Consider the following 17,600-nt stretch of genomic DNA (forward strand, 5'->3'; position numbering starts at 1 on the left):
TTCCTCGAAAGCAGTAGCTTTACTCAAAATGAAATTATTTCCGCAAACAACTCCCCAGAGTGAGGCTCCCAGGTCAAGCTGGTTGAGATGATACCAAAAGTGTTCAAAGCTACATTAGAAATACTGTTAAGAATTTAAAATATAAAATAGTTTTGATCTGAGAGACGTAAGAGTTTTTTCAGAGTTCATAGTGTGTCTTCATAAGTGCAAAAGCGATGACCTTCACTTGCTCAAACCTTTGAATGGTATTGTAGCTCTCTAACTAAGGAAGCAAGGTTGGTTATATAAGTTCTGCATTTCTGCAGAACACTGACTAAACACTGTCTAGCACATTTCCTTATTCCAGTGTCTCTAATGTGTTTATTTTAAAGGTCAGCATTTGGACTGAGCCATTTTGTAGAAGTCTACACTAGCTGCAACCTCCAAAAATCAAAAGCCAACAAAACTCATGAAATCAAAAAAATTTATAAAAATCGCCAATAGTTTCTCTGCTGTCCTTTGAAATCCACGATGTAACAGAAAAGTAGAGATGTAGCTGAAATTACTGCATTATTAAATGCTTTGTTACATGAATTGGGGTAATTTTGGTGGCATTTCACTCCTGACCATTGTCCTTGGTTGAATCTTCTTCACATTGCTCCATCATGTACAGTAAAGATAAAGCCAGATAGAAATTTGGACTGAGTAATAATGACACATTAAAACTAATCTCTCGCTTTCTCTCTCTCTCTCTCTCTCTCTCTCTCTCCACCTCTTTCTTAACATCTTTTCTCCCGTAATTTGTATTGCTGATTCACCAACAGCCTCTTATGCTTCTTCACACTAATTCTGGCCCTGAAGATTCACTCATACACAAACACACACATAAACAGCCCAGTAAATTTAGCAGGATGTCACCATGAATCAGAGCACTTTGAGAGCCACACTCCCACCTACACACACACTTCATCAGGAAAGCACCACCCTGTGAAGGGTCAGAGAGATGGAGAGTGGGGTGATGGTGATGGCAAGACACAGACAGACCATGGCCAGTAAAATGCTGAATTCTTGATTCTGATTGGTCAGAAATTGTAATATGCTTTCGCTTATATCGTCACAATTTATACCGTGACTTGTGTGGCAGACACGTCATATAAACGATTGAAAATTGTGTGTGTTCATTGATATTGATATCCAGTGTCAGTGCTGTAACTGTGTTTCCCACCTCAGGAGAGTCTTCAGGATAGACGGCTTTCCAATTTCTCAAAAACATGACAAGCTGCATTACTTGTCTTATTAACTTGAAGAGAGAGAAAAAAACAGGTATAAAAGAAATAAAACGCTTCAGGATGTGCTGTTCTTGGAAAATAATCAACTTTGGGCTGGTAACAGTAACTCACAGTATACAGTTTATGTAAATGTCATTTAAAAATGTTTACTGAAAGACTTTTTGGAATCGAATTTAAATTAGATGTTCAAAAAAAAATGTTCAAAAAGCTGCCTTCTTCTCCAATCTCAATGAGTCAACACACTCCACTACATTATTTTTCTATCCTTATGTCTAACCCTCTTCTCTGGAGTCATGGTCATCCTTTTCTTACTCAAAATCACAATAGTTCAACATATTTGACAATAACTTAGGGAAAAAAAAAAAACAAGTGCATTATTTTTTTCTGTCCTTATCTCTGGATGTCTTCTGTAGAGTGATGACCAGTGCACTCTTTCTACCCATCTCTGACACCAGTCTGAAATCCTTCCATCCATCAGACCCTAGCTTCCAGATCAATTCCTTCTGGCTGCACAGAGCCATGGGAATACATGAGACAGTGAGACAAATCCCCTGGTGTGTGTTGGGGTACCTTTGTGTCAGATTATCAGCTTCAGAAATAGAAAAAAAATCAGATTGGACTGAGGGTTTTAGCTAAGATGCTATCCATCTAACTTAGAAAATACCATTTGTACCAAGTACCAATGCCATTCTGCCATTTTGTTCACATTAGCAAGCGACGTGCAAAAATGGAAGAAAAACCATGGTTTCGTCTAATCCTGCCAGGTCTGAACTCTCATTAAATATGTGTACAGACATTAGAAAGAAAAATAAAAGCTTGGCAGGAAGCCGCAGACACTGTGGGTATCTCTGGTGAGTTTGCATAGCTAGTACAATTAGCTTGTTTGCTAATCTGGCAATAAAGCCAATACGAAGCCTAGCATATTACACTTAAATCAAACAACCAACTTTTACACCAATTACTACAGTATGTAAACTGTATTAACTAATAGCTTTAGAGGTATTTACATTTTGGCTACTGCCGCTTATCATTAATAACAGTCGCAGTAGCTACATGCCCACAGGAGACAAACTAGAAAAGGCCCAAGCATGTTGTTTGCTAGCATGAAATTAGAAATCAGTCTTGCTATGCAAGCAGGGCCGTTTTTTTAAAGTAAAATGTGAACTAGTGGTTAGCTAACTAGTTTCTGCACGCAACTAGGGATAGCTTCATTGTATCTGCTGTGCTTAATTAGAAATTTAAGCATCAGAGCAGAGGTGACTCAGTGGTTAAGGTTTTGGTCTACTAATCAAAAGGTTATAAGTCCCAGCAGACTAAATGCTGAGACCATACAAGTAAAATAGAAAATTCTCAAACAACTTTTCACATAAGAGTACGGCCTCATGTCATACGTATTAAAAAAAATAAATGGCCATAACTGGCTCAGCGCCTCTACAGGTTCACGGAAACTGCCAAAACTGGGATTATGCACTGTCAGTAGAGGGGATCAGGATAGAGCAACACATTTCCATTTGCAGTTAAAATACTTTGCAGGAAAGGAAAAAGCTTGTGAGAAAGATAGTGAATCCACTCCTCTGTATGGAAATGGCTAATGAGGCATACACTTAGCATATGGACTGCTAAGTACTGTTGCTGTAATCCTTTAAATTCTCCATTTAAGCTATTCGCCCGCTTCCGTGTCTTCCCTTGGCCACCAATCAGTGCGAAAAGCTGCAGGCTTTTTTACAGATCCAGTTCCTGTGTGCCAAAAATTATTGTATGTGTGTCCTCTAAAAAGGCTAAATATACACAACAAAACATTTCACACCACCCCATTTGCCTTCCCAATAAATAGTGTGTAGATATAAAGCTGAGTAAATAAGACACCAGATAAAGAGAGGCAGACATGCTAATAAAGAGCAGCACACACAGAGGGTTAAACCAAGGTTATGTGCCACAAACACACTCCCAGCCTTTCTTTCATTTTCCCGTATCCTGTTTTGGTTCGTTTGCTATTTGGTTTAGTGAACCAAAAAAGCAACAAATAACATTGGTTAAGGGATGAGTGAAGCTCCAAACATACACATAAAACTCTTTCATTCATTGTTCAGAAATACAGTGACAGAAAAAGAGATCGTAAAAAAAAATATCTTTTTACAATCGGTATTATTCAAACACATTTCCTTTGTATGACCTCCAAATTAAAAAAAAATACAAAAAAATAAAGCAAAACCAGATATCTTTTTTTAGTACCAAATATATAAACAAATGTTTGCCAAGTATGCATAGAAATCACAAAAGCACAGAGAACACACAGATGGCACTCAGTAAACTACTAGAAAATTGTATTAAAAACTAGTTTAATACATCTTGTGTATTGCATCCAGTGTTTATTTTCTCCTTTTCTACACTGCACCAAATATCGAGAATAGATGCCATTTCTGCAGCATCAAAAATCCAAAATGCACGGCAAAATGCGTCAGTACAAAACTGCAAGGAGTATGCAAGCTTGTTAGATCACAGGTACACACTATATAGCCAAAAGTATGTGGACACCTGACCATAACACTCATAAGTGCATAATCTTTCATAATCTTTCCCAAACTGTTGCCATAAAGTTGGAAGCACACAATTATATAGGATGTTCCTGTATGCTGTAGTATCACAATTTCCCTGTTCCAGCATGACTGAATAAGCAAATCCCCACAGCCACGTGCCAAAATCAGGTGGAAAGCTTTCCCAGAAGAGTATAGACATAAAGAGGGACTAAATCTGGAATGGCATGTTCAAAAAGCACATGAGTGTGATGGTCAAGTGTCCATAAAGTTTTGGCCATATAGTGTAATTTTGTATTTGCAAAGTCCTCAAAGACGTTGACGCATTAAGTATGCATTAAGTATGCATTAAGTATGTGGAGGTCTTCAGCTGAGCCACTTCCTCTGCCATGATGGTTGTTTAAAATAGATTTGCTTCCTAAGTAAAGCCAAGGAGGGAGTCAGAGGAAGTAGAAGTTAAAACTGGGCCTCAGGATGGGCCTTGAGTGGGGTGCATACTGGCATGTTGGATTTCGGAAAATAACATCAGCATGGTATGACTACGTAAAATTTAAAAATTTCCAAACAAAAGGTATCCACTGTTTAGAGATACGTGCTCCTACACATTAAATGAAAAGCCATCGAGACATCCTATTCTGGTGAGAATAACAAACAGAACAAGGCTTCTTCCTGATAAATATTCACATTTAATCTACGCTTCCTCGAAATCAATGTAGAGACGTTAACCTCAGACAGAAAGAGGTGAAAAGTCAAACGTTACCAAGAAAATGAGATTTAACATCAATTCTGATATGTTACAAAGCTGTAGTCTGATGAAACATGATTATGGCCTTCAAAGCGGTGTGCAGGTTGAGAGCGAGAAAGAGAGAGATACACTCAGAAAGAATTACAGCAAGATAAGCTTATTGTGAATACTGATTTCTCTTTTGGCCTTGATGCCACCCAAAAATATTGGGTCATTCTATTTATTATATTTCTTCACCGTGTGAAGTTTTTATTTCCAGGTGCAGTCCTGCATGGAGAATACATCTTAAAATGGAAATTTTTAGAAAAGCTATTCAGGTTGCCACATAAATAGTATACACAGATATATAGTCGTCCAGTGTCTACTAACCTGCATATGAAACAACTTCAACAATATTACAATTTACTTGGAGTGCAGCATTTCATCAAATTCCTCCTCTCCAGTCTTCAGTTTCCCAAAGGAGCTTGATAAAATCTTAAGTTACCCCAGAATCCTGGAATAAAATATGACACGTATGTTGTCATAGGAAAATAATCAATGACAGGGTGGTGTGATATGGCCCAAGACAAAGAGGAGTTACTCTTACCACCACAAAGTTGTGAATTTTCCAATAACAGCATGACCCAAAGTATTTTATTCTTCTTATACCACTGCAATTTGCCAGTTTTTCATTTATTAAACATCAAGTCATACTTTTATCCATTTATAGTTATATTTAATGATGTGGAACATCTGCAGACAAGTCAGTTCCTGTTACATTATAGCAGTTATAAACAGACTTTCCCTCACCAGCCTTTTTTTTCTGTCCTGAAGACAAAAATGTCACCTCAGAAAACACACACATTTTTTAAAATCCACTCACTTATGGAGTGCTCCTCTGCATAAGCCCCTGCACAAGTCGTTACTATAGAAACACTAACGCTTTAGAACGAGTGCACTAATATGAACTTCTGAATTGCCTTGCAGCCAGAACTACTGTCAGAGCTGCGCTTATAGAACATTAGGCACCTTCTGACCTATCAGAATTGAGAATAACAGTGCTCTAGTATAAACAGACTTAATACATATTTATTACCAGAGGCAACACAGTCTGGTAGATTGCTGCAGAACGGTGCATGTCACTGACACTATGGCATTATGGCAATTACTTGCTAACCTGCTTAGCAATAGTGTAGACACAGCCACTGTTTCCAGACAGTGTAGACAGGTTGTGTCCAGAAGAGTTTAAAACAAAAATATGCTTGGGAAGACAAAATGTCTTCCTATAGTCTTATAACCAGTAAGAGGCCTGGTCCATGTGAGCCTCAGCTATTGGGAGAGAGATGCTAACTAATGAGGAGGAAAAAAGAGTGTGTCGTGGAAAAGTGTGTCTTTTCAAAGCAATGCTTTGTCTCAAAAGCAGAACCTTGTTTCTAACGTGCAGGAAGAAGAAAGTGATGCTCTTTGGTGGACCCTAGGTGATTCAACTTTTAACTAAACAGTAAGTTAGGCTGAAGAAGAACACAGAGTAAGCAGTTATGTCTAGAAATCTTTAACTGTAGTACGACAGGGAAAAGCATAACAAATACTGTATTTTTGCTAACAATCTTAGGTATAAATGATTTTTTTCTTGAAACAAATACCTAAAGTTATTAATGAGCAGAGAAAGAGATTAGATAAGAAGAGGAAAAAAGGAGAGAAGGACTTTCTAACAGGCTGTTTCATTTCACAAGTGTGATCATCTTGTATCTTTTGTAGACATGGCAGATCAGTATATTGTATGTCTTCCTGCTTTGCCCTCTCTCTCAAACTCCAAGGAACCTGATCCAGGACTTTCAAGGTGAAATTTTACAGACTAATGTATTCTGGCAAACAGCCAAAAAAAAAAAAAAAGGCCTAAAAATCAGGTTTTGGACAATAGCATGCCCTTAACATAGTCTGACACCCCAACTAAAAATAAATATATATATATATATATAGTGTGTGTGTTATTAATACATTCTAAGTGACATGGAAAATGTTTTTATTTACATTTTGATCTTGCATTGTGTAACATCATGAGAGGCAGGCCACAATTGTGTAAACCCAATGTATAATCCAAAAATCGTATCCAGTTCTCGCAGCGAGACAAGTCAAAGATGGTAATCCATTTCTAAAACCACATGGAAAAGGCGCTGGTCAAAACCAAAATCAAGCGATACAACAAAACAGACCTAGGAAGACATGACTCAGACTTAGTAACCGTAACGTACAACTGAACTTCACAATGATACAAAGAAACAGCAGGCTATACATAGACAACCTAATCAAGGAGTAACACAGAACAGGTGAACACAACTGAGTAACAAACCAAAACATACCAAAGACAGGACTCAAACAGAATCAAAAGCACATGGCACGAAAGCAGCGCTCATTGCACAAGGAACCCTGACACGCACTGAGAGCTGGTACTCATGACACGTAGGCCATCTTCCTGCAGACAACATGTTGGGCTTGTTTATCAGTGTATCAGATACCACTTGTCAAAATGTCTGTGATGCTCCTGCACTACACTTCAGAATAAAATTTTAAAATGCAATTTTCTCCCTTTTTTAACTTCCGAGGGCAATCAGATCTAAAAAGCTAGAATTTCTCTTATACTTGAGATACATGCAAAAGAGAAAAATATTTTAGCTCAGGAAGGTTTGCAGTTTTCAGAACTATATATAGAAGAGAATGTCAAAATTTCACAAAGTTAAGGGTTTCCCAGACTTCCATACATGTAGAGTTCATAATGAACTTAATAATTGACTGAAATGTATTCCTGATGCACTATTACCTAATAGGTGTTAAAATCTTGTATTCACAATTGTTTATAATCAAATTCTGTCTCTTTTCTGGCATGCCAACTACAAAAAGCTACAAGACAAAGCTCATTGCAGTGTTACTGTGACAACACGCACAATGGACGCATAGCACTGAAAAGAAATTGGGGCAAATAAATAGAAAGCTAGAGCCTTCGTGAAAGACAGGAAGAAGAATAGACTGACTATATTAGATTTATTTAAATGTAAACTGCAAAAAGCCTGCTGCAGGCTGGTCTTGAGTTGAAATTCAAGTTCATTTCAATTGTAAATCAGTTCAGAAAGCTGGGTTTCTGCTTTGCTAAACCCAGCAACTTGCAATATTTGGTATGATACAATTATCAACATACGGTAATATTACATTTTATAATGGGATTTAAAGGAAAACCCCTTTCGGACCAAGCAAAATGAAGGAAACTTGTTCTTTATAGAATCCTAAAAGTTCAACCTAAGGTAACCTATTGTATATGGCACTACATAGATCTTTTTTTATCTATAAAGTGTAATTAATCAACACAGTTGTGTTTCAGAACAGTATTCACCAAATAACTGGCTTTCTCAAAATAGTACACATTATACTGTGTATTTTCAGATTTCTCCTGCACTGGCAAATCTGAATAAACCACTGAAATGCTTGTTAATTACTTTATGATGAACAGAATCACAGATGTGACAGGAGAGAAAGGAGAAGTGTGCAATGCATAAGATTGTAGATTGCTTCTTTTTGATTATTCTGCATCAATTCAAGTAGCGTAACCGAGCTGCTACTCTCAGCTCAGACAGTTCTGGGTTATGTTGCACTGTTATTATCTCAGTCCCAGTCATGATCCTCTTCCTCCGTTACCACTGTTCCTGTGAAAATATTACCCTTACCCTAATGCTGACTATACAGACTGATGAGCAGAAAATCTGAACACGATAATGTATGCTTTAAAGCAGGCCACTGCTGTACACTGGGAATAGTCTGAGAAATCATGACAACTAGCTCAAGAAATGTATTACTGCTCACATAAGCAGAATTGATTATTTGATATTCTCTGCAACACGTAACACATGTACTGGTCTCATTTACTGTGTGGAATATATCCCACCAGACCAACTGATCCAGAATCAACAATACTGCCACCAATACTCATACAGAAGGAAAGGTCTGACAGAATGACAACTCAAACAAGCATATGGATCACTCCTATGAACCCCTCCAAATGGTGAACAACTTCCCTTTAAAAAAGATGCTTTTGTGGCTGCGTGTGTGCAACCTATTACCACAATTGCATTTGGAAAAGCTGCAGTGAAGTGAAAATCTTGAAATGTAATGTAGTGTGGCGTGAGTGATAATGACATGTCATTATTCAGCTCACAGATGGCTGGAAAATGCAAGACCTGTCACCAATTTCTTGTTGAGACGTAGAGTAGAAAGGAATTGAGTGTGCACAGGGATGCTATTATTCCAAAAGTGGGGCGAGTTGCCGGCAGAGATTAACTAAAATTGCAGTGAGCAAACGAAATCGGCTGATGAGCCACTCAACACTCTCAGCGAAGAGGTTCATAAAACCACATTTCCTGTGCAAAGCTGCATAAATCTTCAAAAAAGGCAAGGTCCATCAATGTCTTTTATATGATTTTATTTTACATTTTACCTGTGTCACCTGTCTGCAGCTTGTTGTATGGCCCATAGTCAGTGATGCTGAAATGATTGACAGTAAGTGTGATCGGAGCTCCTCATTATCAGTTTACCTGCAGTTACACATTTTTACCACTAGAGGTTTCTGCATATGCACCATAGGTGTAACTCAAGGACGCTATCTTACCATTTTCTAGCTAATTTAGTTGCTTCTATTTCCCAGAATATAAACAAAGTAGCAGACTTATTTATACCACAACGACCAGGCAGTTACTAACGATAAATAAATAAACTCTCTAAATACACTGTTCATGTTCATGTTTATAAATGCGTTTGTTCTGCAAGCTTCGTATCTTACCGCTCGCTCGCACCCACGGGATTCATATCTGAACAACGGCCCACATGAAAATAAAAACCTCTTGCATACAGGATCCCAGTCCCGACATAAACCTTTAGTGTCCTTCCGGCAAGTGTTCTCAAAAAAAAGTGCACAGAGTGAACTTCTATTCATGTCTTCATTTGTATTTGTTTAGAGCACATTATCTGTTCATTCCAAATATTGTATTCGTAATTTATATGTATTCTTAGTCACATGCCTAGTTCGCATGGTCAGGAGTACTTGTAAATATATGCATATATAACACGTAAAAGAAAAACTTGATCACATTCAATGATTTACACACAAAACCATTTCTCCACATTAGGCCAGGGAATCCACTGCCATAGTTTAAAACCTTCCCTACTCCCCACACTGCTGGCCCATTTCATGAACGGCTTGTTAAATAGTTAAATATTGCAAAACAGTGGGACTGGAACCTCTGATCTCAACAGAGAAACCCAGTCTGAAAACAGTGCTTTTTTGTTTTGCAAAACTGTTTTGCAAAGACTTCTATAACAAAGCCTGACACTACATCACAGCAAGATGAGTAGAAGCTTTTCAGACATAACCACAGAGCCTGACATGCTGCTGATTGCACTAATAACAGTCATTTTTCATTTGAGCACTCCCTATTTCTATACAAAAAGCTATCAACTGATTCCATCGCAATGCAGACGATGCAATTAGCTTGGGCAGTTTTGCATATGCCATTGCCATTCCTCTCTTTTTTTTTTGCCATGTTTTTTTATATTCATCCATCTTCCTCCTGGCACCAGCATAGAAAATCTGCACGATAAAGCTTATTCCGGTGTTACTGGGACAACACGCACCAGCACACACAATGAAAACAGAGTAACTGAAAAGAGATTGGGCAAATAAATGGAAAGCTGGAGTCTTAGTGAAAAGAAGGCAGAAGAATAGGGCGACTGTATTACACTCATAACACGGTGGATGAGGGGAGAGAGGAGTGAAGGAGGGGGATTCACCGGCAAATATACACAGCAGGAGATGAACAGAAGATTTCATTTTCACGACTATAGACAGCCGTGCTGCTCAACTGCTCATTCAATGTGTATTATACTTTTTATGGAGCCTCATTTGGTGCGATAATCTCATAAAAGAAGAATTATACGCATATTTGTTGCAATCAGTAGACAAGATAGACTCTTCTTGGTTAGAGCAGAATAGTTTTCGCCATAATAGCAGAGTACTTGCATATCAGCATGTTAGCACTAAAATAAACATGCAAGTCTCATAACCAATATGAGGAATCATCAGCAGAGATTTTCGCGGCCTTCGAGAAGCACAGCTCTGTTTATGAAAAACATACACATACACATTGTGCAGTACATGCGGTGTGAAAGATTGAACAATAGCTCGAAGTGGAGAGGACAGAGGAGAGAGGGAGAAGAAGCAACCGAATGCAAAAACAAAGACCTGTTGCCGAAAGCTTTGTGGGCAAAACCAAAGAACACCCACACGAGCATGCCTGACTCATTAAACACACTGCCGGCTGTTACCTTTGACAATGGTGTGACCCTGCAGCTGCTCCCGTGGGATAAACACAGTGTAGAAGTTCTGGGAGAATCCGAGTCTACATTGATCCACAGTCAGACTTCCAGCAGTGTCCTGGGGGGAAAAAATAAAAGATTTTAATGTGAAATTCTCAAGATTTAGAAACAGATTTGACAGCACAGGGGTCTCAGTTCTTTCTTATAGTCCACTATCTGACTGCGATGTTACAGTAACATATATGCTCTCATTTTATAGACTTACACACACACACACATGTGTATGTATATATATATATATATATATATATATATATATATATATATATATATATATATATATATATATATATATGTATACACACATACACACACATATATACACACACACACATATATATATATATGGTGGTCTCTCAATATGATAAATTTTCAATACAGCAAAAACAGGCCTTGCCTCAATATGTCTTCAATTTCCATTTTCAATTAATCAAAATGTTCAGCATTATAAAAGTACAATAATTGAAATTTAACAATATTTGATTATAAACCGATAACATTATTTGCATTATAAAAGTACAATAATTGAAATTTAACTGACAAAAGCAGCAGGATGAATTCTGATGAAAGTTTATAAAGCCTTTATTATCATATACATGCTTCACAGTGCAGATGGACATTGACCCAAAGCATACAGAAACATACCCAAAAGACATTTTTAAGACGAAGAAATGGAACGTCAAGCAATGGCCAATTCATTCTGAACATGCATTTCATTTGCTGAAGGCAAAAGGCCCCAAAAACAACTGCAGAAAGGCTTGGCAGAGCATCATCAGGTAAGAAACCCAGTGTCTGGTGATGTCTTTGGGTTCTAGATTTCAGGAAGTCATTGACTACCAAAAGATTTGCAACCAAATATAAAAAATTGCAATTTTATTTATGATTATGTTAGTTTGTCCAATTATTTTTGGGTCATTAAAAAGGAGGGGCACAGAAGTCTGCTATTTGAGCTCATATTCATTATTTAATGTCAACTCCAATAACACTAACTTCATCAGTGTGTATATTTATTGACCTGACTGTATATATGTCATTTAGTGTTCATAGAGATTCCTGTTTGGGATAATTTACACATAGCTACAAGAAGTTAAGTAAAGTAAAGAAGAATAGGTTAAAAAAAAAAAACCTCCTGCAAATCTGCGGCCTTCTAATAAAAATGACTTTCAGATCAAACCAGAATCCATAAACAGACATCTATTTCAGGATAGTGAACTAGTGCATGTTGACTGATGGGTCACACACTGATCAGACAGAGCCTCATCACCCGGCTTCCTAATGAACACACACACACACACACTGTAGTAGGAAAACACGCTCCACATCCTGTACGTGTATTTACTTTACTCTCTTTATGGGGACCACATTATGGTCATATGCCTACCTTATGGGGACTTTGGGAACCCGCCTACTTCATGAGGACTTCTGGGCACACATCATAACTAGCCTAATGTCACATGAACTTTACTTGTGATACTACACACATATGGCTTTTAGGCACTCCATACACTCATAGAAAAAAAGGGGGGTTTTAAACTAAACTTAACTTTCTAGGTAAAATATACACACTAAAGGGAACCACGCCAGTAACAACGAAAGGTATAGTTTAGTACCCTTTTTCTGATACTTTTACATATTTTTCACATGTGCAGTGTGATTTTTTTGCATGTGGAGTATTTCACATGTTTTTTCATGTGATCATATTGTTCATGATGTCACAGGTGTTTACTTGAACTCGCATGCAATTTCAGGGCATAACATGTTGTACTGCACCTTCAGCTCAAGCTTTAAAAAGTTTGTGGACAGCTGACCATCACACTCACACGTGCTTGTTGAACATCCCATTCCATGGACCCCTCTTTGCTGTTATAATAACCTCCACTCTTCTGGGAAGGCTTTCCACTAGATTTTGGAGTGTGGCTGTGGGGATTTGTGCTCATTCAGCCACAAGAGCATTAGTGAGGTCAGGCAGTGATGTCAGGTGAGGAGGTCTGGGGTGCAGTCGGTGTTTCAGTTCGGTGTTCAGTGGGGTTGAGGTCAGGGCTCTGTGGAGGACACTAGAGGTCTTCCACTCTAACCTTGTTAAACCATGTCTTCATAAAGCTTGCTTTTTACACAGGTGCATCATGCTGGAACAGGTTCCAGTCAAGATGCAGCATAAAAAGGCATCCTAGACAATTGTGTGCTTCCAGGTTTGCCCCACATTTTAGTATGATGGTCAGGTGTCCACAAACTTCTGGCCATATAGTGTATTACTCACATAATCACATGTGACAAAAAAAGGCAAGAACATATAAATACTTGAGAAATGAGTCGGATTTCCCGGTAAGAGAATGCAAAAAGTTTTGAGCTTAATGCAAAAATAAAAGTTTGCACACCACCATGTTCATGCAGACAAGCGCGCAATGGCGCATCCTCTACTACCTCTAAACTCCATTACAACAACAAAATAAAAAAAAATAAACACTAATCTCTCAGCATTCAATCTGTCTTATGTTTCTACGTTTTATTTAATAGCTAATTCAAAAAGCAGGAGCAATCACATACTGTTTCAGAGTGACTTGTTCAGAGAGAACGCACACTGGACACAAATAAGCGGAATAAAAACTTTGCGCAGAAAGAAATGAAGGGACGCATCAGCACTCCATGAGGAACGTCTGGGATTAAGTGCTGGAGCGCACCTGAACTTCACTCATGTCTGATTGCATGCAGTCTTACCAGTGAGCTTTTCAGGACTAAAGCGCACGCCAGAGGAAGAACGAAGCCGACTTGCATTTTCGGCACCGACTCCAGCAGCTCGTCTCTAAGCGGCGGTAATTCCTCCGTTAAGAGCTGTGAAAGAGCTGGAAAGAGAACCGCGTCCTGGCTCGTCTTGCGCCCCGACTGCAGGTGGAGTAACGGAAAGGCGCTGTTCAACTCAGCATCACCGCGACACCCCTCCTACTAAACAGCGCACATGGACAAGAGGGATATGGAAAGCCAAAGAGGCCACAGAGTCTCTTGTGACACTGAGAGTGGATCCTAAGTGTGTGTGTGGCTGTTGCGTCCCCGAATGAAACAAGACATAATGATGAAGAAAAAGCCTGCGGTTCACAGATATATTATACCAGAAACCTAGCATTACCAAGCTACCTAATTCACAATACAGGAATTCATAGAGAAATGTGATAAGATGGTTGTTGTTGTTCATCTTTCGACTGCTCCCGTTAGGGGTCACCACAGCGGATCATTGGGCTGCATATTTGATTTGGCACCGTTTTTATGCCCTTCCTGACGCAACCCTCCCCAATTTTATCCAGGCTTGGGACCGGCACTGGCAGTGCACTGTCGTGTGTAACCGCAGTGGTTGGGGTGGGTTCTCTGGCCAGGAATCGAACCCAGGCCGTGGCAGTGAGAGTGCTGAGACCTAACCACTAGTGCTCCAGGGACCTGATAAGATGCATGGTAGCAGTATAATATGTAGGGCAGTCAAAATACAGAAGTACTGGTGGAGTAGATTAGAGGATTGTCCATGTGCAAAAATGCAAATTTTATATTTTATACCCGCGGACCGGATGAGGACTATTTCAGCGAACAGAAACGAATAAAAATACTGCAGCAAAGGAGATCAAAATATGAAAAAAAAAAGCTATAGTTCAGAGACTTGGCATAGTTTTCCAGGATTCCCCACCCCACCCCACTCACACACACACACACACACACAATTTCTTCCCAGTTTGGTCTTGCCAATTCCCACCCACTAGCTAAGTCTGCCCTGTCACATGACATATCTGCCAACTGGGAAATGAGAAGTGCGTTCATAGTGCCTTGCAAGTGGTAATTTACGTCATTTCCCACCTAAGATCATTCAATGTGTGAAGTGGAAAAAAAAACATAGATGCCTCCATGAAAGTGTGTCTTTTTGTTTGCTCTGTAAAGTTCATAAAAGCTACTTCAGCCGCACTTTTACAGATTACAGGCCTGAGTGGCTATTGTTACTGGTCCGCAAAAGTGAACTTGAAACATTCATGCAACATTTTGGACTGAAACTGCATTACAGCAACAACAACAACGACAATAGCGAGTAGCTTAGCAACATGGTAGCCAGAGGACAATAGCAAGTAGCGTTAGCAACAAGCTAGCCAGCTAACGTTTGATTAATATGGTCGATGTTATAGAGTTAATCAAGTACTGTGTCTGTATATTAACTGATCTAAAGCCAATACTGTTATAAACTAATTAAAAAATAGAGAAGGGGTACTTTACACTATGCGTGGCCATGTGATTTGACCTCACTCCATAAACAGGGAAGGAACTGGTAGTTGAGAAGACTATGCCAAGTTGACGAGTAGAAATATAGGTGTTTTCGGTGGTTGTCACCGGTTGTAGGCAGGGAATTACAAGTTGTATTTTCGCCTTGAAGGCAGCATAATATTTGCTTCCTCTAAGACAGGGGTCTTCGATCTTATCCAGAAAGGGCCAGTGTGGCTGCAGGATTTCATTCCAACCAGGAGCCACACCTGATTTCACTTGTTTAATCAGTTCATCTTGGTCTCTAACCAACTACCAGGTGTGCCTCCAGTTTGGCCGTAACAAAAGCTTGCAGCCACACTGGCCTTTTCTGAATAAGAATGAAGACCTCTGCTCTAAGACATGTGAAGCCAGTCAAATGCATCTTTTCAAACTGCTGCACCAAAAAAGTATATCTATCATACTCAGAGGAAAGCATCATCTGCCCTCTCCCCCATGCTTGAGCTCATGTTGGTCAGTGTCACTGTCATTGACAGGAGAGAGAGTAACACCACTTTTGTTCTCTCAGCTGTGGCATCATTGGGATTCGAACTCATGATCTCCAAACAATAGGGCAAACGCTTTTCTGCTGCAACACTTAGGAAAACAGGGTTATAATTAATAGTGACACCTGCATTACTACATGATTTGACATTATCAAGGAATAATAATAATAATAAAGCTCATTATTAGTGCTTTATGTGGCATTATTAGAGTTTATTAAAATGCTTACAAGGAATCATTACCAACTTACAAACAATTACAAGCACAGTTATAATGATATATGAATATTGTTTCAACCTAAGTGCTTGAGCAATAAGATAAACAGTTACAAAAGGAGATGGAATTTCAACTCTTGGTGCTTGAATAAAAGCCAAAACGTAATCTAAAAGGTGATCAAGAGAAATTTAAAGCGTGATCTGAAGAAGAGGGTCTTTACGTCTTAAGTGAAAGTAATAAAGGCATGGAGGAGTGTGGGTGGAAATTCATTCCACCCACTAAGGAGCCAGGATGCTGGAGCTGTGAGATCCTACAGAGAAGAACATTCCAGACACCCTGAGGTTGAAGACCTGAGTTGGTGTGCAGGTGTGTAGTTTTGAACCACGGTGCATAGATAACACGGTGCAGAGGCCACTGATGTCTGGAATGCAAAGACAAGAAGCCAGTGAAGTGACCTCAGTATGGAGTCACATGAGAGACGTTATGAAGCAGGTGAGCAGCAGTTTTCCGAATGCCCTTTACAGGAAATACTGCATATGAATTTAGACCAGCAAGCTGAGCATTGCAGTAGTAAGTCAATAAATAACTAGAGATTGTATAAAAAGTTGAGCAGATTCTGAAGTCAGAAAAGGTCATATTCTTCCGATGTTACGAAAAAGAAATCAGCAGCTGTGTGCTCTGGATGGACTGCGTGGGCGTTGATGGTGATTGACAGGTCCTGTAAGGGGGAGTTCTTTGTCCATAGTTGTAGAAGAGTAAAACAAACAGTACTACATGTGTTTAAAGGATGTTCACTATAAGTATACTGTGAAAAAGAATCCTGGGATGAGCACAGAGCAGTCTTTATGATAACTGCAGCAGTTCTTGGGTACGAGTTAAAGTAGGTAGGGAGTTAAAATTATTTCGGTTTTATTATGCTTTTGGGAAACTCATTCAAGGCCTCTCTTTTTACAGAAACAGAAACAATTCTTTTTTTAGAATTTAATTACAGTTCCATTTGTCACAGTGCTTTAATAACACAACCCTCACATACCTGACACCTTATTTGATTCACTATTTGCATTTAACCTTTGTTGAACCTTTTCACACACATCACATCGGAAGTAATGAACGATCCCCAGGGACATCCATTCCAACATTAGTGTATTAATATAACAATTTTTGTAATTGCTTTCCTAATTGTTTTTCTTTTATTCATTGCTATAAAACTTTGCTCATGATGAACACCTCATGGACAATCATTCAATCCAGCATTCAACCTGTCTGCACTAAAATATCTCTTCTGGTTGTTATATAATCAGTTGTCATAACTGAATAATTTATATCCTGCAGTGATGTTAAGTAAATTGCTTAAATTGGGAACATGGATTGAAAAGTTTCAATATTTTGTTCCAGAGTGTTTCCTGTCTACCAGCTGTCTAAGACTAAAATCGGGTGGAATGAGAGATGTCGATGGAAATAATGAGGGAAAAAAGATCTGTAGTCTTAGCACTAGGTGGTAAGGTAATTATTATGATTACAGACTTCGTTATCATTAATCTCTGTGACAGCATGTGCCAAAACGACTTATTCCATATGCTATATTCCAGCATTAAAAATGCATTTGCTTGTTGTTTGGAGTAAAACGCAGATGCAGCATTCTACTGAAAACGCACTGTGCACATCCTGCCG

At 38.8% G+C, this 17,600-nt stretch overlaps 1 protein-coding gene across 2 annotated transcripts in view; it reads right to left on the reverse strand.

Annotated features, from left to right (window-relative positions):
- Positions 1–13,872, reverse strand: part of cdh4 (cadherin 4, type 1, R-cadherin (retinal)) — a 397,112-nt gene extending 383,240 nt beyond the window's left edge. For both annotated transcript variants that reach the window (XM_026935538.3, XM_053227230.1), the window contains exons 1-2: positions 13,659–13,872; positions 10,893–11,001 (exon numbers count right to left, since the gene is read on the reverse strand). In XM_026935538.3, the coding sequence (XP_026791339.3) occupies positions 10,893–11,001; positions 13,659–13,715 (166 nt within the window). In that variant the 5' untranslated portion in view covers positions 13,716–13,872. The remainder of the gene's footprint in view (positions 1–10,892; positions 11,002–13,658) is intronic.
- Positions 13,873–17,600: the final 3,728 nt, after the last annotated feature.

This window comes from Pangasianodon hypophthalmus, chromosome 20 (genome assembly GCF_027358585.1).
Source record: "Pangasianodon hypophthalmus isolate fPanHyp1 chromosome 20, fPanHyp1.pri, whole genome shotgun sequence".
NCBI lineage: Eukaryota > Metazoa > Chordata > Actinopteri > Siluriformes > Pangasiidae > Pangasianodon > Pangasianodon hypophthalmus.